The following is a 19161-nucleotide window of genomic DNA, read 5'->3' as shown; positions in this document are numbered from 1 at the left end:
ACTCAACCGCATCTGGAAGCACAGGCAGAGCAAGTTCAAAGGCTCTGGAAAGGCAAAAGGAAAGTATGAGTCCTCAGCCAGAAGAAGTCTTCAATCAAGGAAGTCACATGCTTTGAGTGCAAAGAATCTGGGCACTACAAAAGTGATTGTCCAAAGTTGAAGAAAGACAAGAAGCCAAAGAAGCACTTCAAGACGAAGAAGAGTCTGATGGTGACATTTGATGAATCAGAGTCAGAGGATGTTGACTCTGATGGTGAAGTCCAAGGACTCATGGCAATTGTCAAAGACAAGGGAAGCAGAGTCAAAGGAAGTTGTTGACTCTGACTCAGAATCAGAAGGAGATCCTAACTCAGACGATGAAAATGAGGTATTTGCTTCTTTCTCTACCTCTGAACTGAAACATGCATTGTCTGATATCATGGATAAGTATAACTCCTTATTGTCTAAGCATAAGAAGCTGAAAAAGGACTTATCTGCTGTTTCCAAGACTCCTTCTGAACATGAGAAAATTATTTCTGATTTGAAAAATGATAATCATGCTTTGATCAATTCTAACTCTGTGCTTAAGAACCAGATTGCTAAGTTAGAAGAATTGTTGCCTGTGATGCCTCTGATTGTAGAAATGAATCAAAGTATGAAAAGTCTTTTCAAAGATTCCTAGCTAAAAGCGTGGATAGAAGCTTAATGGCTTCAATGATCTATGGCGTAAGCAGAAATGGAATGCATGGCATTGGCTATTCTAAACCAATTAGAAATGAGCCTTCTGTGTCTAAAGCTAAATCCTTGTATGAATGCTTTGTTCCTCTGGTACAATATTGCCTGATCCTGTACCTGCTAAAATTGCTAAAAACCCTCTTAAAAAGGGATCTTTCTCTATGACTAAATATCATGCAAATATTCCTTTAAAATATTATGTTGAGACACCCAAGGTGATCAGAACCTCTGGGGTAACTAACAAAAGAGGACCCAGAAAGTGGGTACCTAAGGACAAAATTATCTATGTTGCAGATATCCTTGATAGCTCCACTGAAACACCAATCATGGTATCTGGACAGTGGATGCTCGCGTCACATGACGGGAGAAAAGCGTATGTTCCGAGAGCTGAAACTTAAGCCTGGAGGCGAAGTTGGCTTCGGAGGAAATGAAAAGGGTAAAATTATTGGTACTGCACTATTTGTGTAGATAGTAGTCCATGCATTGATAATGTTTTATTGGTAGACGGCTTAACACATAACTTATTGTCTATAAGTCAATTAGCTGACAAGGGTTATGATGTTATATTCAATCAAAAGTCCTGCCGGGCTGTAAGTCAGATCGATGGCTCTGTTCTGTTTAACAGCAAGAGGAAGAACAACATTTATAAGATCAGATTATCTGAGTTGGAGGCTCAGAATGTGAAGTGCCTTCTGTCTGTTAATGAAGAGCAGTGGGTATGGCATAGACGGTTAGGGCATGCCAGTATGAGAAAGATTTCTCAGCTGAGCAAGCTAAATCTTGTCAGGGGCTTACCCAATCTGAAGTTCGCTTCAGACGCTCTTTGTGAAGCATGTCAGAAAGGCAAATTCACAAAAGTCCCTTTCAAGGCAAAGAATGTTGTCTCAACCTCAAGGCCGTTAGAACTTCTGCATATCGACCTGTTTGGACCAGTGAAAACTGAGTCTATAGGTGGCAAGAGATATGGGATGGTTATCGTTGATGACTATAGCCGCTGGACATGGGTAAAGTTTCTAACCCGCAAGGATGAGTCTCATGCTGTGTTCTCTACCTTCATTGCTCAAGTGCAAAACGAGAAGGCTTGTAGGATTGTGCGTGTCAGAAGTGACCATGGTGGAGAGTTTGAGAATGACAAGTTTGAGAGTCTGTTTGATTCCTATGGAATTGCACATGATTTCTCTTGTCCCAGAACTCCTCAACAAAATGGTGTTGTTGAGAGGAAGAACAGAACTCTTCAGGAGATGGCTAGAACCATGCTCCAAGAAACTGGCATGGCTAAGCACTTTTGGGCAGAGGCAGTAAATACAGCATGTTACATTCAGAACAGAATCTCTGTGAGACCAATTCTGAATAAGACTCCTTATGAATTGTGGAAGAACATAAAACCCAACATTTCTTATTTTCATCCTTTTGGCTGTGTTTGTTATGTTCTCAATACTAAGGATAGATTGCATAAATTTGATGCTAAGTCTTCTAAGTGTCTATTACTTGGTTATTCTGATAGATCTAAAGGCTTTAGATTTTATAATACTGATGCTAAGACTATTGAAGAATCTATTCATGTTAGATTTGATGATAAGCTTGACTCTGACCAGTCAAAGCTAGTTGAAAAGTTTGCAGATTTAAGCATTAATGTTTCTGACAAAGGCAAAGCTCCAGAGGAAGTTGAGCCAGAGGAAGATGAACCAGAGGAAGAAGCTGGTCCCTCTAACTCACAAACTCTGAAGAAGAGCAGAATCACTGCAGCTCACCCTAAGGAATTGATTCTGGGTAACAAAGATGAACCAGTCAGAACCAGATCTGCCTTCAGACCCTCTGAAGAGACCTTGCTGAGTCTGAAAGGATTGGTGTCCTTAATTGAACCCAAGTCAATAGATGAAGCTCTTCAGGACAAGGATTGGATTCTGGCCATGGAAGAAGAATTGAATCAATTTTCCAAGAACGATGTTTGGAGCTTAGTGAAGAAGCCTGACAATGTCCATGTTATTGGAACAAAATGGGTATTCAGAAACAAGCTGAATGAGAAAGGAGATGTAGTCAGAAACAAGGCAAGGCTAGTTGCTCAAGGCTACAGCCAGCAAGAAGGAATAGACTACACTGAAACTTTTGCTCCGGTAGCAAGACTGGAGGCAATCAGACTATTGATCTCTTTCTCAGTAAATCACAACATAGTTCTACATCAGATGGACGTAAAGAGTGCCTTCCTAAATGGCTATATCTCAGAGGAAGTCTATGTTCATCAACCCCCAGGTTTTGAAGATGAAAAGAAACCAGACCATGTGTTCAAATTGAAGAAATCACTCTACGGTCTGAAGCAAGCTCCCAGAGCATGGTATGAGAGACTTAGCTCATTCCTTCTGGAGAATGAGTTTGTAAGGGGTAAAGTAGATACAACTCTTTTTTGCAAGACTTATAAAGATGATATCTTAATTGTGCAAATTTATGTTGATGATATTATATTTGGTTCTGCTAATCAATCTCTATGCAAAGAATTTTCTGAGATGATGCAGGCTGAATTTGAGATGAGTATGATGGGAGAATTAAAGTACTTTCTGGGAATACAAGTTGATCAAACACCAGAAGGAACATATATCCATCAGAGCAAGTACACTAAAGAACTTCTGAAGAAGTTCAATATGCTGGAATCTACAGTGGCCAAGACTCCAATGCATCCTACATGCATTTTGGAGAAAGAAGATAAAAGTGGTAAAGTATGTCAGAAGCTCTATCGTGGAATGATAGGTTCACTTCTATACTTAACTGCATCTAGGCCAGACATATTATTTAGTGTTCACTTATGTGCTCGTTTCCAATCAGATCCAAGGGAAACCCACTTAACTGCTGTTAAGAGGATCCTAAGGTATCTGAAAGGCACCACTAACCTTGGCTTGATGTATAAGAAAACATCAGAGTATAAGCTTTCAGGTTATTGTGATGCTGATTATGCTGGAGATAGAACAGAGAGAAAAAGTACTTCCGGAAATTGTCAATTTCTGGGAGGCAATCTAGTCTCATGGGCAAGCAAGAGGCAATCAACCATTGCACTATCAACTGCTGAGGCAGAATATATCTCAGCAGCAATATGCAGCACTCAGATGCTCTGGATGAAACATCAGCTGGAGGATTATCAGATCCTTGAGAGCAATATCCCAATCTATTGTGATAACACTGCTGCAATCTCATTGAGTAAGAATCCTATCTTGCATTCAAGGGCAAAGCACATTGAGGTAAAGTATCATTTTATTAGAGATTATGTACAGAAGGGCGTACTTCTTCTGAAGTTTGTTGATACTGACCATCAATGGGCAGATATCTTTACAAAGCCCTTAGCTGAAGATAGATTTAATTTTATTCTGAAAAATCTAAACATGGACTTTTGTCCAGAGTGAAGATGGATCAGAACCTCTGACTATGATACTTCTTGATCAGAAGATGTCTAGTCCAGAAGGTAACTCAATCAGAGTGTGTGTGCCCACTGGTACTGACTCTGAAGCTGAGACAACAACACGTGTGTCAGAATTTCTGATGCATAATTCCTTGTGCCCGTGTGACAGTCTGTTATGATTGCGTGTAGATATGCTTATCTCCTGTGTGTGATTGTGTATTTTACTGTTACTATCTATCTTTAATTTTCAACCGTTGATCTTAAAGTGCTTTTTGAATCAACAACGGTTATTTGATAAAACCCACTATACACACACGATTCTCGTTCACTTCCGGTTTTCACTCTTGCACTCTCTGCTTTTCAAAAACCGCTCCTCTCGAATTCTCTCTCGATCTCTCTTCATCTTTCAAACTTCATCTTCTACCTCAAACCTTCAACCTCTTCAAAATGGTGAGACAAACCAGAAGATCTGCTGCAGACGCACCTCAGTTCCCTCACATGGTAGTCGGGTTGGCAACGGGCAAAGGGGCTCTGAGAACCCGGCACAAGAACAAGTTCAAGCTCAAGAGCAGATTGTTCCTATTGCAGAACGGGGCTGTGCCGTTCACTGTGTTTTTCCTCCTGAGGAACTCCAAGTCCTGGCAGAATGGAGATTCAACCTCGATAACTTGGCTGCAAATGGGTTTGATCTTCGTCCTGAAGTCCAAGCTCAAGGTTGGGGAAATTATTTCAACCGACTTCGAGGACCGGTGTATGAGAAATTGGTAAAGGAATTCTGGAAGCACGCAGACTGCGATGACACTCAGGTGGTCTCTCACATTCTTGGCAGGAAGATCATCATCACTGAGAAGTCCTTCGTGAATCTGCTAGGAGCAGAAACTGCTTATGGGTATCGGTTCCAACTGACGGAATCGAAGCTGAAACCCAGCACCAAGGACATAGTCAACAAGGCCCTGTACACAACCTTCAAACCGGGCAAGACGAGTTACAAGGTGATGGACCTTCACCCCAAACTCAGGATCTGGCACAAGATCCTACTCAACTGCATTAATCAGAGACCGAAGGGCAGTTCCCCAGATTACATCAACTTCAACCAGAAGGCGATGCTGTTTTTCATTCAAGACAAGGAGAAGATCTGCCTTCCCTACTTCCTGTTCTCCTACTTGAAGGAATGCATCCGGAAGTCTCGCACCACAGCCTCCATCAAGTCTGCAATCAAATATATCCCTTTTGGGAGGCTGCTCTCAGACTTTCTCATTGAAAGCAACTTGGTGCAAGATTTGATCAATGCTGGTTGCACAGAGGATTTGAGCACCATTGTCAGTGATGTCTTCACTGCAAACTCCTTGAAGAAGATGGGCTTAATCCAGAAGAAGATTGCTCCTGCTCATGAAGACACATCTTCTGAGATCAGAGGAAGAAGAAAGCCTCTGAATGACTACCCTCTGTGGACTCAAGCAGACCATCCTGAAGCCATCAGATGCTATGTTGAAGACCTCAGGGCTCAAGGATTCGAGATTGACCTTGATGATTTCGTCAGTAGACTTCCACCAGCTCCAGAGTTTCCTTCTCCTCCCAAGAAGAAAACCAAGAGGAAGATGATTCTGGAAGAATCCTTAGAGGAATCTGATGTCCCTCTGGTCAAGAAGCCGAAGAGCAAGCCTGATGATGATGATGGTGATGATAGTGAGGATGGTCCTCCAAAGAAGAAGCAGAAGAAGGTCAGAATTGTGGTGAAGCCTACTCGGGTGGAACCAGCTGCTGCAGTGGTCAGAAGGACTGAACCTCCTGCCAGAGTGACTCGATCATCAGCACATACAAGTAAGCCTGCACTTGCTTCTGATGATGATTTGAATTTATTTGATGCACTCCCTATTTCTGCCTTGCTTCAACATTCCTCAAATCCCCTCACTCCTATTCCTGAATCCCAACCAGCCGCACAAACCACCTCTCCACCACATTCCCCAAGATCTTCCTTCTTTCAACCTTCTCCTACTGAAGCACCTCTCTGGAATTTGCTTCAGACCCAAACCTCTAGGTCAGAAGATCCAACCTCTCTCCTTACCATTCCATACGACCCATTATCCTCTGAACCAATCATCCCTGACCAACCCGAACCCAACCAAACAGAACCACAACCCAGAACGTCTGATCACTCTGCTCCCAGAGCATCAGCACGTCCTGCTGCCAGAACCACGGATACAGACTCTTCAACAGCCTTCACACCTGTATCCTTCCCCATCAATGTTATTGACTCTCCTCCCTCCAATACCTCTGAATCAATTAGAAAATTCATGGAGGTTAGAAAGGAGAAGGTTTCTGCCTTGGAAGAGTATTACCTTACCTGTCCAAGCCCTAGGAGATATCCTGGCCCTAGACCTGAACGTCTAGTTGACCCAGATGAACCTATCTTGGCCAATCCTATCCAAGAGGCAGATCCCTTAGTCCAACAAGCTCACCCTGTCCCTGACCAACAAGAGCCCATTCAACCAGACCCTGAACCTGAACAATCAGTGTCTAACCAATCCTCGGTTAGATCACCTCACCCTCTGGTTGAAACTTCAGACCCTCACCTTGGAACCTCTGAACCCAATTCTCCCATGATTAACATTGGTTCTCCACAAGGTGCCTCTGAAGCCCATAGCAGCAATCATCCAGCCTCTCCTGAACCCAACCTCTCCATAATTCCCTATACTCACCTTCAACCCACATTTCTCTCTGAGTGCATCAATATCTTCTATCATGAAGCCTCTTTGAGGCTCCGCAATGTGCACGGTCAGACTGATCTCAGTGAGAATGCTGAAAATGTGGCTGATGAGTGGAACAATCTGAGCACTTGGCTAGTGGCTCAAGTTCCGATTATGATGCAGCTCCTGCATGCAGAGGGCAGTCAGAGCATTGAGGCTGCAAAGCAAAGGCTTGCTAGGAGGGTGGCTCTTCATGAACTAGAACAGAGAAATAAGCTTCTTGAAGCTATTGAAGAAGCCAAGAGAAAGAAAGAACAAGCAGCAGAAGCTGCACGTCAAGCAGCAGCTCAGGCTGAACAAGCCAGACTTGAGGCAGAGCGTCTTGAAGCTGAGGCTGAGGCAGAGCGACTTGCACCAGTTGTGTTTACTCCTGCTGCTTCTGCTTCCATTCCAGATCCTCAAGCTGCTCAGAATGTTCCTTCCAGTTCTACTCAGACAAGCTCATCCAGACTCGACATCATGGAACAACGTCTTGACACTCATGAATCCATGCTGATTGAGATGAAGCAAATGATGATGGAACTTCTGCGCCGTACTGACAAACCTTAGTTTTAGGATCTCTTCTTTTTCTTTCTTTTTATCTAACGTTGTTTTATTTAAACTCTGTTTCTTTTTTATTTACTTATTTTAATTTGTTCGTTTGTGATTATATATGCATAACTATGGCTTTATTCACATATGTTTGCCAAACTTGTTTTATTCATAATTGTTCTATGTTTACATCATAATTTTTTTTACATCATATAAATCTAGAATGGAGGATCTCTCCTCATTCTTCTGCACTCCTGGCGCTGCTCTGACCTATCCTTCTCCAGACGATCCAGTCCATGCTGGATGTTGTTGAGTCTGACCTCTAGCTCATCTTTCTCCAGAATCTCTTCTGAAGTCTTGAGCTTCTCTTCCAAAATTTCTTTCTCTTCCAGCAGCTTGAGTTCAAGCCGGCTGAGTTCTTGCACCTCCTCCACGAAGGCAAGAAATTCCTTCAGGTCTCTCTCCAACTCTGGACGCAGGTCCTCTTCCAGCAGTGTCCGTGTCAGCTCCGCTATGGTAGTTTCACCCTCTGGATGCCTGATGTTCAGGAACAAGTCCTCTTCAAAGGCCTTCTTCCTCAGCTCTTCTAGTGCTACGTTGTATGATGCCATTTTTTTTTACTGAAAATTATTCGAGGTGTGAAGCTTACCTTTCTCTCCAACGCTTTTTATAGGCTTCACTTTCTCTCTGAAAGTTAATGCTCTTACAGTTTCTCGAGGTTAAGTTCTTGGTAACTGACCCTTCTATTTACTCACTTGACCGGTGGTAAACGTTCATCCCTTGCATTAACTCTTCTATTTATTTTCGCCTAACTCTGATTCTTACATCGTTTTCATTTTCTTTTAAACTTAGACCTTCTCTAAGGGGGAGTACCTTGTACTTCAAGCTAAGTTTTTCACACCCCAAGCTTTTTGCTTATGACAAAAAGGGGGAGTAAACCCAGTTTTTGATGTGTAAGAAGTGTTAGTGTGACTTATTTTTCTTTTGGAGATTTTAAGAGTTCCACCTTCATGACCATAGATGTGTCACTGGGCAAATACAAGGAATACATTTCACTTCTTCTGAAGTAATTCTAAGTTGACTCTGATACCCAAGACTCTGATACCTTGTCCATGACTCTGATCACTTATGCGCTCTGATTATTCGTTTTTCATCTATGTCATAAGCTTTTCACTCTGAACTCTTATATTTTTTAGCTCAGAATCTAGACTTTACTAACGTTTTCATCAAGTATTAGATTCAGGGGGAGCTAAGCTCAGAATCAAGCAGTGACTTGAATTCAGAATGAGCAAGATAAACTATTCACATCAGGATAAGTCTTATTCTATATCTCTAAACTCTGAGTGAATTCAGTTTAATGTTTAAGAATTGTTCATCAAAAATCTTAGTTTTGTCATCATCAAAAAGGGGGAGATTGTAAGATCAAGTTTTGATCTAGTAGTACAACTCTATGTTTTGATGATTACAAGTTAACCTTTTGATATGAACAATTGTGGTACTCTAACGTGTTTTTCTGAGTGTGCTACTTACAGGCTCTAACCTCAACTCAATCTCACACAAATCAGAAGCACTGTGTATAAAGAGTGACCCAAGCAACGCTTTCGCATTCACCATGTTCAGTATGAACAGTGGAAAAGCTTCAGAAGTTCTGAAGCTATACAAACTCTGATGTGGACTCAGTCGCTAGAAGCTCTGAAGATCCAGAAGTTCTGATAACCAAGAAACACTGAAGGTTCAGATGTTCTGATGGTGTAGAAGACTCTGAAGATCCAGAAGCTGAATAGTGGAAACTCTGAAGTCCAGAAGCAAGAAACTCTGAAGGCCATGTACTTCCCTCTGAGTTCAGAATCAGAAGATACAATGGTCAGAGGATCTGTGCTTTCCCTCTGACTCTGATCAACCGGCTTCACAAGTTCCAATATGAAGTATTCCCCTGATCAGAAGTCTCCTAGGTTAAAAGGTCAAGTCGCTATCCAAGTACAAAAGCAAGTGTACCTTCCTGACGACCTACCTAACGTTCTCAGCCACAGCAGAAGCTGGATTTTCCAGAACTGCCCTCCAACGGTAGCATTTCCCATGCAACGCTCAACCCTAATCCTTGGAGTATATATAGAGGCTGAAGATTGAAAGAAGCGGCTAAGAAACTAAGAAGAAGCAATACATACGCGCAAGACATATTCAAAATATTCTAAGCTTTCTTTCATCTGAAATTCATTGTGTTTACTATTAGCTTTTTAGAAGCAAATCTCTTGTAAACAATTCTTTGATAAACAGTTTGTTTAGTTCCTTTAGGAGATCAAGGTTGATCGGATCCTAGAGAAGACTAAGAGAGTGAATCTTAGTGTGAGCTAAGTCAGTGTAATTGTTAGTCACTTGTAGGTTTCAAGTGCAGTTGTAACTCTTACCTGATTAGTGGATTGCCTTCATTCTAAGAAGGAAGAAATCACCTTAACGGGTGGACTGGAGTAGCTTGAGTGATTTATCAAGTGAACCAGGATAAAATCCTTGTGTGCTTTTCTATCTCTTATCTTTAGCACTTAAGTTCTCGAAAGATTTGTCAAAATCTTTAAGGTGGAAGCTTTGTTCTGAAAACGTTATTCAAACCCCCCCTTTCTACCGTTTTTCATAGCTTCAGGGTTTTCAATTTTTTTCTTTCTTTCTTTCTTCCTTTCATTCCATACAAGCCTTTGTCCAGCCCCAACATCAACATTTTCACCCAAGAATTCCTGAATTAAACATTCTTCATTAACCACGTTGAAACAAGCACAATATGATCCAAAATTAGCAAGTAGTCATGGGATTTATGCATGAGATCATAGAACAATAGCAAGCACATCAAATGAAGGTTAATAGGCATGTATTTCACTGTACAAATTTCCAGCAGCAAACATATTCACAAACATCATGTGAAAACCTTCAAGATCAATCCATAATCACAACAAAACATGGCAAAACTCCCTAGATCAATTTTCAGCAGTCAAGAATCACATAACTCATCACCAAAAATGCAGATTTAGCAATTAGAATCATGCTGTACAGATCTCGTGGCAAACTACCAATCATTTGACATATTCTCATATGATCATAAGGGAGAGTTAAGATGGACTAGAGTATCATGACCAACATCAAGCATAGTAATTATAGCATAGTCATACATAGCATCATGATGAATTTTCCAGCAAGCACATCACCCAAACCTCATAAAAAAAACGTCTAAATCTCAATATGATTCATGGCAAAACATGGTAAGGATTCCTAGGTAATCTACCCTTCCTAGGACCAGCCCTTACCTTGGGTTAGTGGTCTGAAAAAGGAAGAGAAGATGAAGATTCAAGATCAAAAAGCTTGTTGTCCATGTCCTTCTTCTCCCCCTCCACGCGGTTCCCTTTCCTCTCGCAGCTCCTCCTTCACGCGCAAGGTGTTATGGGTGGTGATGGTGGCCGGCGGTGGCTTGGATGGTGGTGGTTCTCTGAGCAAGATGAAGGAGATGAGGGTGTGTTTACGTGATTAGCTTCTGTTTTTCTGAAGTATGAAAGAAAGAAAGAGAAATTGATTTTTCTCTCCCCTTTTACTTACAAAACTGGCTGTCAAGGGAAAATAGTGGGCTAGGGTTGTGGTTTTTGGGTTTAATGCTGATTTAAGTCAGAGGGGACAGGGTTTAATTGGTACTAATCACTCTTTACTTCAGAAAAAAGTCAGAATCTTCCTCCCTTTTCCCTTTGCAAGGCTGCGGCATCACCACTAATGGGCTAGGATTTTCATAGCCCTAGCTCCTTCCTTCTCATCCAAATCACTTGGCCCACTTAGCCTCTTCTTAATCTCCTGATCATGATCTCATAAGTTCACTAACCAACCCAAATAACGCATTAACCAAGGCTTAAGCCCAAAGTTTTAAGTTAGAGCTCGTAAGGTCTGGGCAGCTGGACCTTTGCTCACTAAAACGGGGATATCTGAAGCTACAGATATCGGATTGACTCGAAACCACTTGGAGAATTTTCTAGACTTGAAGGGCTACAACTCTCATGAAGGAAGTTTTCCCAAATAAAGTCGTTAAGACCCTCTAAAAATTACACAAGTTGACAGTTCTAATCTGCCAGTTATCAAACATTAGCTAAAACTTCAATTTTATTCAAACTTTCATAAAATTGTTCCAAATTAAACTTAGGGCCTTACAATACCACCCCCCTTAAAATAGTTTCGCCCTCGAAACTTAAGGGTTTACAAACAAATCGGGGTGTGACTCCCGCATCTTATCCTCTAACTCCCAGGTCGCGTCACCGGTCTCTTGGTTCCACACGATCTTCACTAAAGGTACCTCCTTGTTTCTTAAGCGCTTTACACTTCGATCGACGATCTTGATGGGTGGCACCTCCATTGTCAGATCATCTCTCAGCTGTATATCGTCTGGCGTAATCACATGCGAATCATCTGCCATGTACTTTCGCAACTGCGACACATGAAGAATGTCATGGATGTCGGATAGAAACGGTGGTAGGGCGATCCTGTACGCCACCGGTCCAACTCGCTCCGTGATCTGGTACGGCCCAATAAACTTCGGAGTAAGCTTCTTGGACTTGATTTCCCTTCCGACACCTGTCATCGGGGTAACCCGCAAGAAGACATGGTCTCCGGCCTGAAATTCCAACTCCTTTCGTCGGTTGTCGGCGTAACTCTTTTGGCGACTCTGCGCGGTTCTCATCTTTTCCTGAATTCTCCTGACTTCCTCGGTGGTCTGTTGCACCAATTCCGGGCCAATCACCAAATTTTCTCCATCTTGATGCCAGCATAAGGGCGTACGACACCTCCGACCGTACAAAGCTTCGTAAGGTGCCATGCCGATGCTCGCATGGAAACTATTGTTGTAAGTGAATTCGATCAATGGCAGCATCTCATCCCAACTGCCCTTGTGATCCAACACACAGGCCCGTAGCAAATCTTCCAGCGACTGGATTGTCCTCTCTGTCTGCCCATCGGTTTGGGGATGATAGGCAGAGCTCAACCTCAACTTAGTTCCGAGGGCCTGCTGCAAGGCTCCCCAAAAGTGAGAGGTAAACCTCGGATCTCTGTCTGACACGATGCTGGTCGGTACACCATGTAGACGCACAACCTCAGCCACATAAATCTCCGCCAATTTCTCCACCTTGTACTTCAGGTTGATCGGGATAAAATGAGCGGTATTTGTCAAACGATCAACAACAACCCAAATTGCATCGAACTTCCTCCGAGTTAAAGGTAAAGCCGTCACGAAGTCCATAGAAATACTGTCCCACTTCCACTCTGGGACATCTAGTGGTTGCAGCTTCCCTGCGGGCTTCTGATGCTCTACCTTCGCCTTCTGACATGTCAGGCAAGTAGAAACATACTCAGCAACCTGCTTCTTCATCCCAGGCCACCAGAAGTGAAGTTTCAAGTCCTGATACATCTTGTTCATTCCGGGATGGATGCTCAGTCTACTCTTGTGTCCCTCATCCAGGATCAATCTTCTCATCTCTGCATCGTCAGGCACACATATTCGTCCCTTGCATCGCAGAATATTGTCATTCCCAATAGAGAACTCTGGTGCCTTTCCCTGAGTCACACGGTTTCGCCACTCAGCTATCCCTTCATCAGTCTCTTGTCTAGACTTGATCTCTTCCAAAAGTCCACTTGACACCGTCACCATTCCGAAACTCAGTCTTCCTGGTGTGAGCTTAACGTCCAAGCTCAGATCTCGGAAAGCCTCCAACAGTTCTAACTCCTTGACCATCATTGAGGACACATGTATAGCCTTCCGGCTGAGAGCGTCGGCTACGACATTGCTTTTCCCCGGATGGTACTGTAGAGTGAACTCATAGTCCTGAAGGAATTCCATCCACCTCCGCTGCCTCATGTTCAGATCCTTCTGATCAAATAAGTACTTTAAACTCTTATGATCGCTGTAGATCGTGAACGTACTGCCATAGAGATAGTGTCTCCAAATCTTGAGAGCATAAACTATGGCAGCCAACTCCAAGTCATGTGTGGGGTAGTTCTTCTCATGAGTCTTCAACTGCCTTGAAGCATAGGCAATTGCTTTCTTATCTTGCATCATTACACAACCCAAACCATTGTGTGACGCATCACAGTACACGTCATAAGGTTCTCCTTCCTTAGGTAAAGCTAGTATGGGTGCGGTGGTCAGCCGCTTCTTCAACTCCTGGAAACTAGCCTCACACTTCTCCGTCCACGCAAACGGTTGATTCTTCTTTGTCAACTGGGTCAACGGCGAAGTCAACTTTGCGTAATCTTTGACGAATCGTCTATAGTAGCCAGCAAGCCCAACAAAGCTTCTGATGACGCTTGCTGTCTTTGGTTGCTCCCATGACAGAATTGTCTCGATCTTGCTAGGGTCAACAGCCACACCCTGACTTGATATGGCATGACCTAGGAACTTCACCTCTTCCATCCAGAATTCACACTTCGAGCCGTTAGCATATAGCTCCTTCTCCCGCAATACTCCTAGCACTTGACGCAAATGCTCTTCGTGTTCTTCCTTACTCTTCGAGTAAATCAAAATATCATCAATGAACACGACCACGAACTTGTCCCGGAATGGCCTGAACACTCTGTTCATGTAGTCCATAAACACTGCGGGTGCATTAGTAACCCCAAACGGCATCACAAGATATTCATAATGCCCGTATCGGGTCCTGAATGCGGTCTTCTGGATGTCCGATTCCTTGACTCGGATCTGATGGTATCCCGACTTAAGGTCTACCTTCGAGAAGATCACCGCTCCTCTAAGTTGATCCATCAAGTCGTCTATCCGAGGCATCGGATAACGGTTCTCACTGTCACCTTATTCAGCTGCCGGTAATCCACACACAATCTGGACTTCCCATCCTTCTTCTTTACCAATAGCACAGGTGCACCCCATGGCGATACGCTAGGTCGAATGAATCCCTTTGAGGAGAGATCATCCAACTGCTTTGCCAACTCTACCAACTCCGCTGGGGCCATACGATAAGGTGCCATCGATATTGGTCCAGTACCGGGCACAATGTCAATAGAGAACTCCGTCTCTCTGACTGGTGGCAAACCGGGTACATCTTCGGGAAACACATCGACATAATCCTGTACCACCAAGATATTGCGCACATCACCATCATGTTTCGCTTCGGCAACGATAGAGTTCACATACGCTGGTGAACCCTTCCCCAAGTTGTACGAATTTAAGTAATCCGTAACGCCGGGATCTGGGAATACTACCGCCTTGTTAGCACAATCTAAGAGCACGTGATATTGCGCTAACCAATCCATTCCCAAGATCACATCCAGTTCTTTGAGCCCTAAACAGACGAGGTTCGCAAAGAACTTCCGATCCTCGTAAACCAACAGACATTGCAAGCATGCCGTGCGTGTAACTAGTCGATCAGCGGCAGGGGTTGTCACCACCAGATCGAAGGGTAGGTCAGCAGTCAGTAACCCTAACCTCTTCACACAGTCCTCAGCAATGAATGAGTGCGTGGCACCCGAATCAAATAAAACCATTAGTGATGTCCCAGAAATAAGACACGTACCCTGGATAAGGTCATCAGTAACAGCGGCCTGTTCGCCAGAAATAGCAAAGACACGACCTGGAGCAGATGGTCGTCTCCCTCTGGCGGTATTCAGCACTGGCTCAGCTTTAGCAGCACTCGGGCAATTTCTCTCCACATGTCCTGGTTTTCGGCATCTCCAGCATACAATCTCCTTGCCACATTCATTCGCATAGTGTCCTTTCTCATTGCACTTGTAGCAGGTCACATCTTCCTTTGAAACAGGGGCTGCTCCCCTCACACCATTTGGCACTTGGGCAGCTGGGCGCTGGTAAGGCTTTCTCATTGGCGCCTTGCCCTTATCGAACTTCCCCACTGGTCTCTGTCCATTGAATCTTCCCGGTTGATTCTGTCCCGGGCGTACTGACCCTCTGTTCTCTGGGCGGCCTCTCTGCCTGTTTTCCATAGCCTCGACTTCACGGGCCTTCTCCACTAGCTGTTGGTAGACCCTGATTCCCAAAGGCCTCATGCCTTCTCAATCTCATTCCTCAACCCTCGCATGAACCTGTTGCATAGGTAAGCCTCATCCACCTGGTTCTGGAAGAATCGAAAGTGTTTGGATAGGGCTTCCAAACGTGCAGCATACTCTCCCACAGAGGTAGGTCCTTGCCTCAAGCTGAGGAACCTGTTCTCCATTTCTTCCCTTGCTGTTTCCGGGAAGTACTTATCCATGAAAGCCTTTCTGAAAGACTCCCAAGTGATGACCTCATGGTTGGCCATCATCAGCTGTCTGGCACTACGCCACCAATACTCAGCATCACCCTTCAGCATAAAAGTGGCCAAGTTGACCTACTCGGAATCCGGGGTATGGAGTGCCTCAAAGATCTTCTCCATCTCCTGAACCCATAGATCAGCCTTTTCGGGTTCAGCTTCGCCTTGGAACTTGGGCGGTGCGTGTCGGTTGAAATCTGTTCTCATGCGAATCTGATCTTGAGCCAATTCCCTCTCGGCTCGCTGAGCTCTTCGAGCTTCCTCCTCTGCTCTCCTATTATTCTCTTCTGCCTCTCGCTAAGCCTGGGCTGCAGTCTGGGCAGTAGTAACGGCGACTTGCTGGGCGACGACCTGCGCCAGCTGGGCCATAGCCTGGGCCAACTGAGCGTTAGTGGGGTCCTGTCTTGGAGGCATCCTGCTTGAAATAGAACCACAAGCTAACGTCAGTGCCCACAATATCAATTAACTTTCAACAGTAAAATTAAGCTACCTTACCCCAAGTACCACGGCAATGGTACTAACTTCAGACAATCTCAATCAAACAACCATCTTAGCACACAAGTCTACCCAACCTCACCGCGGAACTTTGAAAACATCTTTATCAAAACAAAAACATCAACGAGTTCAGAAACTCGTAAGCCCAAAACCCTTAGTGCTCTGGTTTCTCAACCGGAGCTCTGATACCACAATGTAACGCCCCGATTTCTCGGGTGTCACACAGTAACCAATTAACCAATTTTCGTAAAGAATTTTCGCCGATTCATTTATTACTCTTGATTAGGTGATAAAGGTCATATTTACTTTTGAAAGCTCTTGAATACCATTGATAGAAATCACTTTAATGTTTTCTGATTCATAACATAACCATAAACAGCGGGTTAAAGAAATACGTTTTGCTTTAAACTCATAAAAGGATAAAACATCAACCGTTATAAAATCAACTGTAAGTAAATAAAGAAAACCGTGTCCACACCCACGTATGGAAAAACCACGGCGGAAGTAAATAGTTTACGTCAGTTACTCAAGTTCTCATAAAACTCAACAGAATAAAATGAAGTTCCAAAAGAACGCTCGCTCATAGGGCTCCCAGTCCAGCCATCAGTGTCACGGTCACTCGGCAGGTTCATCCTTTGGTTTCTCATCTTCTACCACCTGTCTTCTCTTTCTGGGTCTCGGTCCAACCAAGTTGTTGTGAATCCACCGTGCACCTCCTCCATAGCGTCGTTGTCCTGTAACCGAAGCGTCAGACCCGTCTTGAGGCACGAACTCAGCAGGTGTCCCAGCCTTAGGCTCAGCAGGTGTTTCCCCGACTCCCTCGACCTCAGGTAGTAGGAACCTAGGAGGTGGATAGGGCATGTCAAGGATGCCCTCTTCAACCGTGCGAACCTCCACTATATTGCCGTCCCGGTCCATCCCTATAAAGCTAACATCCCCGACATAAACTCTTCGGATCCCGGAGGAGTCGGCTCTCCAGGCCCGATCGTCTAGCTCTCCATCAAGTCTCAGCCTCCAGCGAGGCACGAACATCGTAGTCGTCGACGCCATCTACCCCCCCCCCCCAAATAAACACATAGCAAACAAGAAAGGGTCAGGTCTAAAAGAAAACACATAATACAATAGATATAATGAAGCAACTTCCACAATTAAAAAAAATAATTGTCTCTTTCACATTAGGGTTTAAGATGTTAGTTAGTCATCTATCGGTTCCTCACTTCACACAACCCACCAAATCTTCCATGGCCATCTTCGTGCTTCCGCAGAGGCACGGTTATCACGGTGACCGCAGTCAACCAAATCACGTGGAGCCGCAATGATCCACAAAGTTCACGGTGACCGCAGTCAACCAAATCACGTGAAGCCACACCGGCCCACAAGGTTCACGGGAGATCGCAGTCAACCCAAATAACTCCCTCGCGTGCAAGCCCATCGTTCTCATGGACCATAGTCTACCTGACCTACGTCCGCTAGTTAGTTCGCTTGCAAACGAGTTATAATCACATTCACTTTGTATTTAGGGCTCTAAAGTCAGTCCTAGAGTCTTCTCAACTTTAATAACAATATTAAACATGACGACAAAAGATATCCTCAACACCAATGGGAATTACAGCTAGGTGAGCGACCCATGGTTCCTCAGTCAGGCAATATTCATATAGCATAGGTATTCATATTCACATGCTTCTCATACACTTAACTCATGCCAAATTATTCAAGCAAAGCCTCAAACGACTTGAGCATGGAATCAAAGAAAGAAACACTCCGAACCCCTTGAAATAGGGTTCGGCCGAACCCACTTTAGGCTCTAGGGTTTTCAATTTTTTTCTTTCTTTCTTCCTTTCATTCCATACAAGCCTTTGTCCAGCCCCAACATCAACATTTTCACCCAAGAATTCCAGAATTAAACATTCTTCATTAACCACATTGAAACAAGCACAATATGATCAGAAATTAGCAAGTAGTCATGGGATTTATGCATGAGATCATAGAACAATAGCAAGCACATCAAATGAAGGTTAATAGGCATGTATCTCACGTACAAATTTCCAGCAGCAAACATATTCACAAACATCATGTGAAAACCTTCAAGATCAATCCATAATCACAACAAAACATGGCAAAACTCCCTAGATCAATTTTCAGCAGTCAAGAATCACATAACTCATCACCAAAAATGCAGATTTAGCAATTAGAATCATGCTGTACAAATCTCGTGGCAAACTACCAATCACTTGACATATTCTCATATGATCATAAGGGAGAGTTAAGATGGACTAGAGTATCATGACCAACATCAAGCATAGTAATTATAGCATAGTCATACAGAGCATCATGATGAAATTTCCAGCAAGCACATCACCCAAACCTCATAAAAAAAACGTCTAAATCTCAATATGATTCATGGCAAAACATGGTAAGGATCCCTAGGTAATCTACCCTTCCTAGGACCAGCCCTTACCTTGGGTTAGTGGTCTGAAAAAGGAAGAGAAGATGAAGATTCAAGATCAAAAAGCTTGCTGTCCACGTCCTTCTTCTCCCCCTCCACGCGGTTCCCTTTCCTCTCGCAGCTCCTCCTTCACGCGCAAGGTGTTATGGGTGGTGATGGTGGCCGGCGGTGGCTTGGATGGTGGTGGTTCTCGGAGCAAGATGAAGGAGATGAGGGTGTGTTTACGTGATTAGCTTCTGTTTTTCTGAAGTATGAAAGAAAGAAAGAGAAATTGATTTTTCTCTCCCCTTTTACTTACAAAACTGGCGGTCAAGGGAAAATAGTGGGCTAGGGTTGTGGTTTTTGGGTTTAATGCTGATTTAAGTCAAAGGGGACAGGGTTTAATTGGTACTAATCACTCTTTACTTCAGAAAAAAGTCAGAATCTTCCTCCCTTTTCCCTTTGCAAGGCTGCGGCATCACCACTAATGGGGTAGGATTTTCATAGCCCTAGCTCCTTCCTTCTCATCCAAGTCACTTGGCCCACTTAGCCTCTTCTTAATCTCCTGATCATTATCTCATAAGTTCACTAACCAAC

General features: G+C 43.7%; 1 protein-coding gene across 1 annotated transcript; it reads right to left on the bottom strand.

The window, feature by feature from the left end:
- Window positions 1-11118: 11118 nt before the first annotated feature.
- On the bottom strand, window positions 11119-15402 carry LOC130736266 (uncharacterized). Its single transcript, XM_057588107.1, has 2 exons — window positions 14251-15402; window positions 11119-11199 (listed from the first exon to the last, which is right to left on the bottom strand). Exons 1-2 carry the CDS (start codon window positions 15400-15402, stop codon window positions 11119-11121), a joined length of 1233 nt encoding a protein of 410 aa, XP_057444090.1.
- Window positions 15403-19161: the final 3759 nt, after the last annotated feature.

This window comes from Lotus japonicus, chromosome 2, assembly GCF_012489685.1.
Source record: "Lotus japonicus ecotype B-129 chromosome 2, LjGifu_v1.2".
Lineage (NCBI taxonomy): Eukaryota > Viridiplantae > Streptophyta > Magnoliopsida > Fabales > Fabaceae > Lotus > Lotus japonicus.
The sequence above is the reverse complement of the archived record's forward strand: the minus strand, read 5'-3'. Positions and strand labels throughout refer to the sequence as shown.

Bases quoted from the DNA above. Each gene is read 5' to 3' on its own strand.
- LOC130736266 (XM_057588107.1), bottom strand. From the start codon at position 15,402: ATGAGGCCTTTGGGAATCAGGGTCTACCAACAGCTAGTGGAGAAGGCC. The intron at 11,200-14,250 runs GTAAAGAAGAAG...GATCATGATCAG, and splicing joins GGGGTGCACCTGTGCTATTG to GAGATTAAGAAGAGGCTAAG.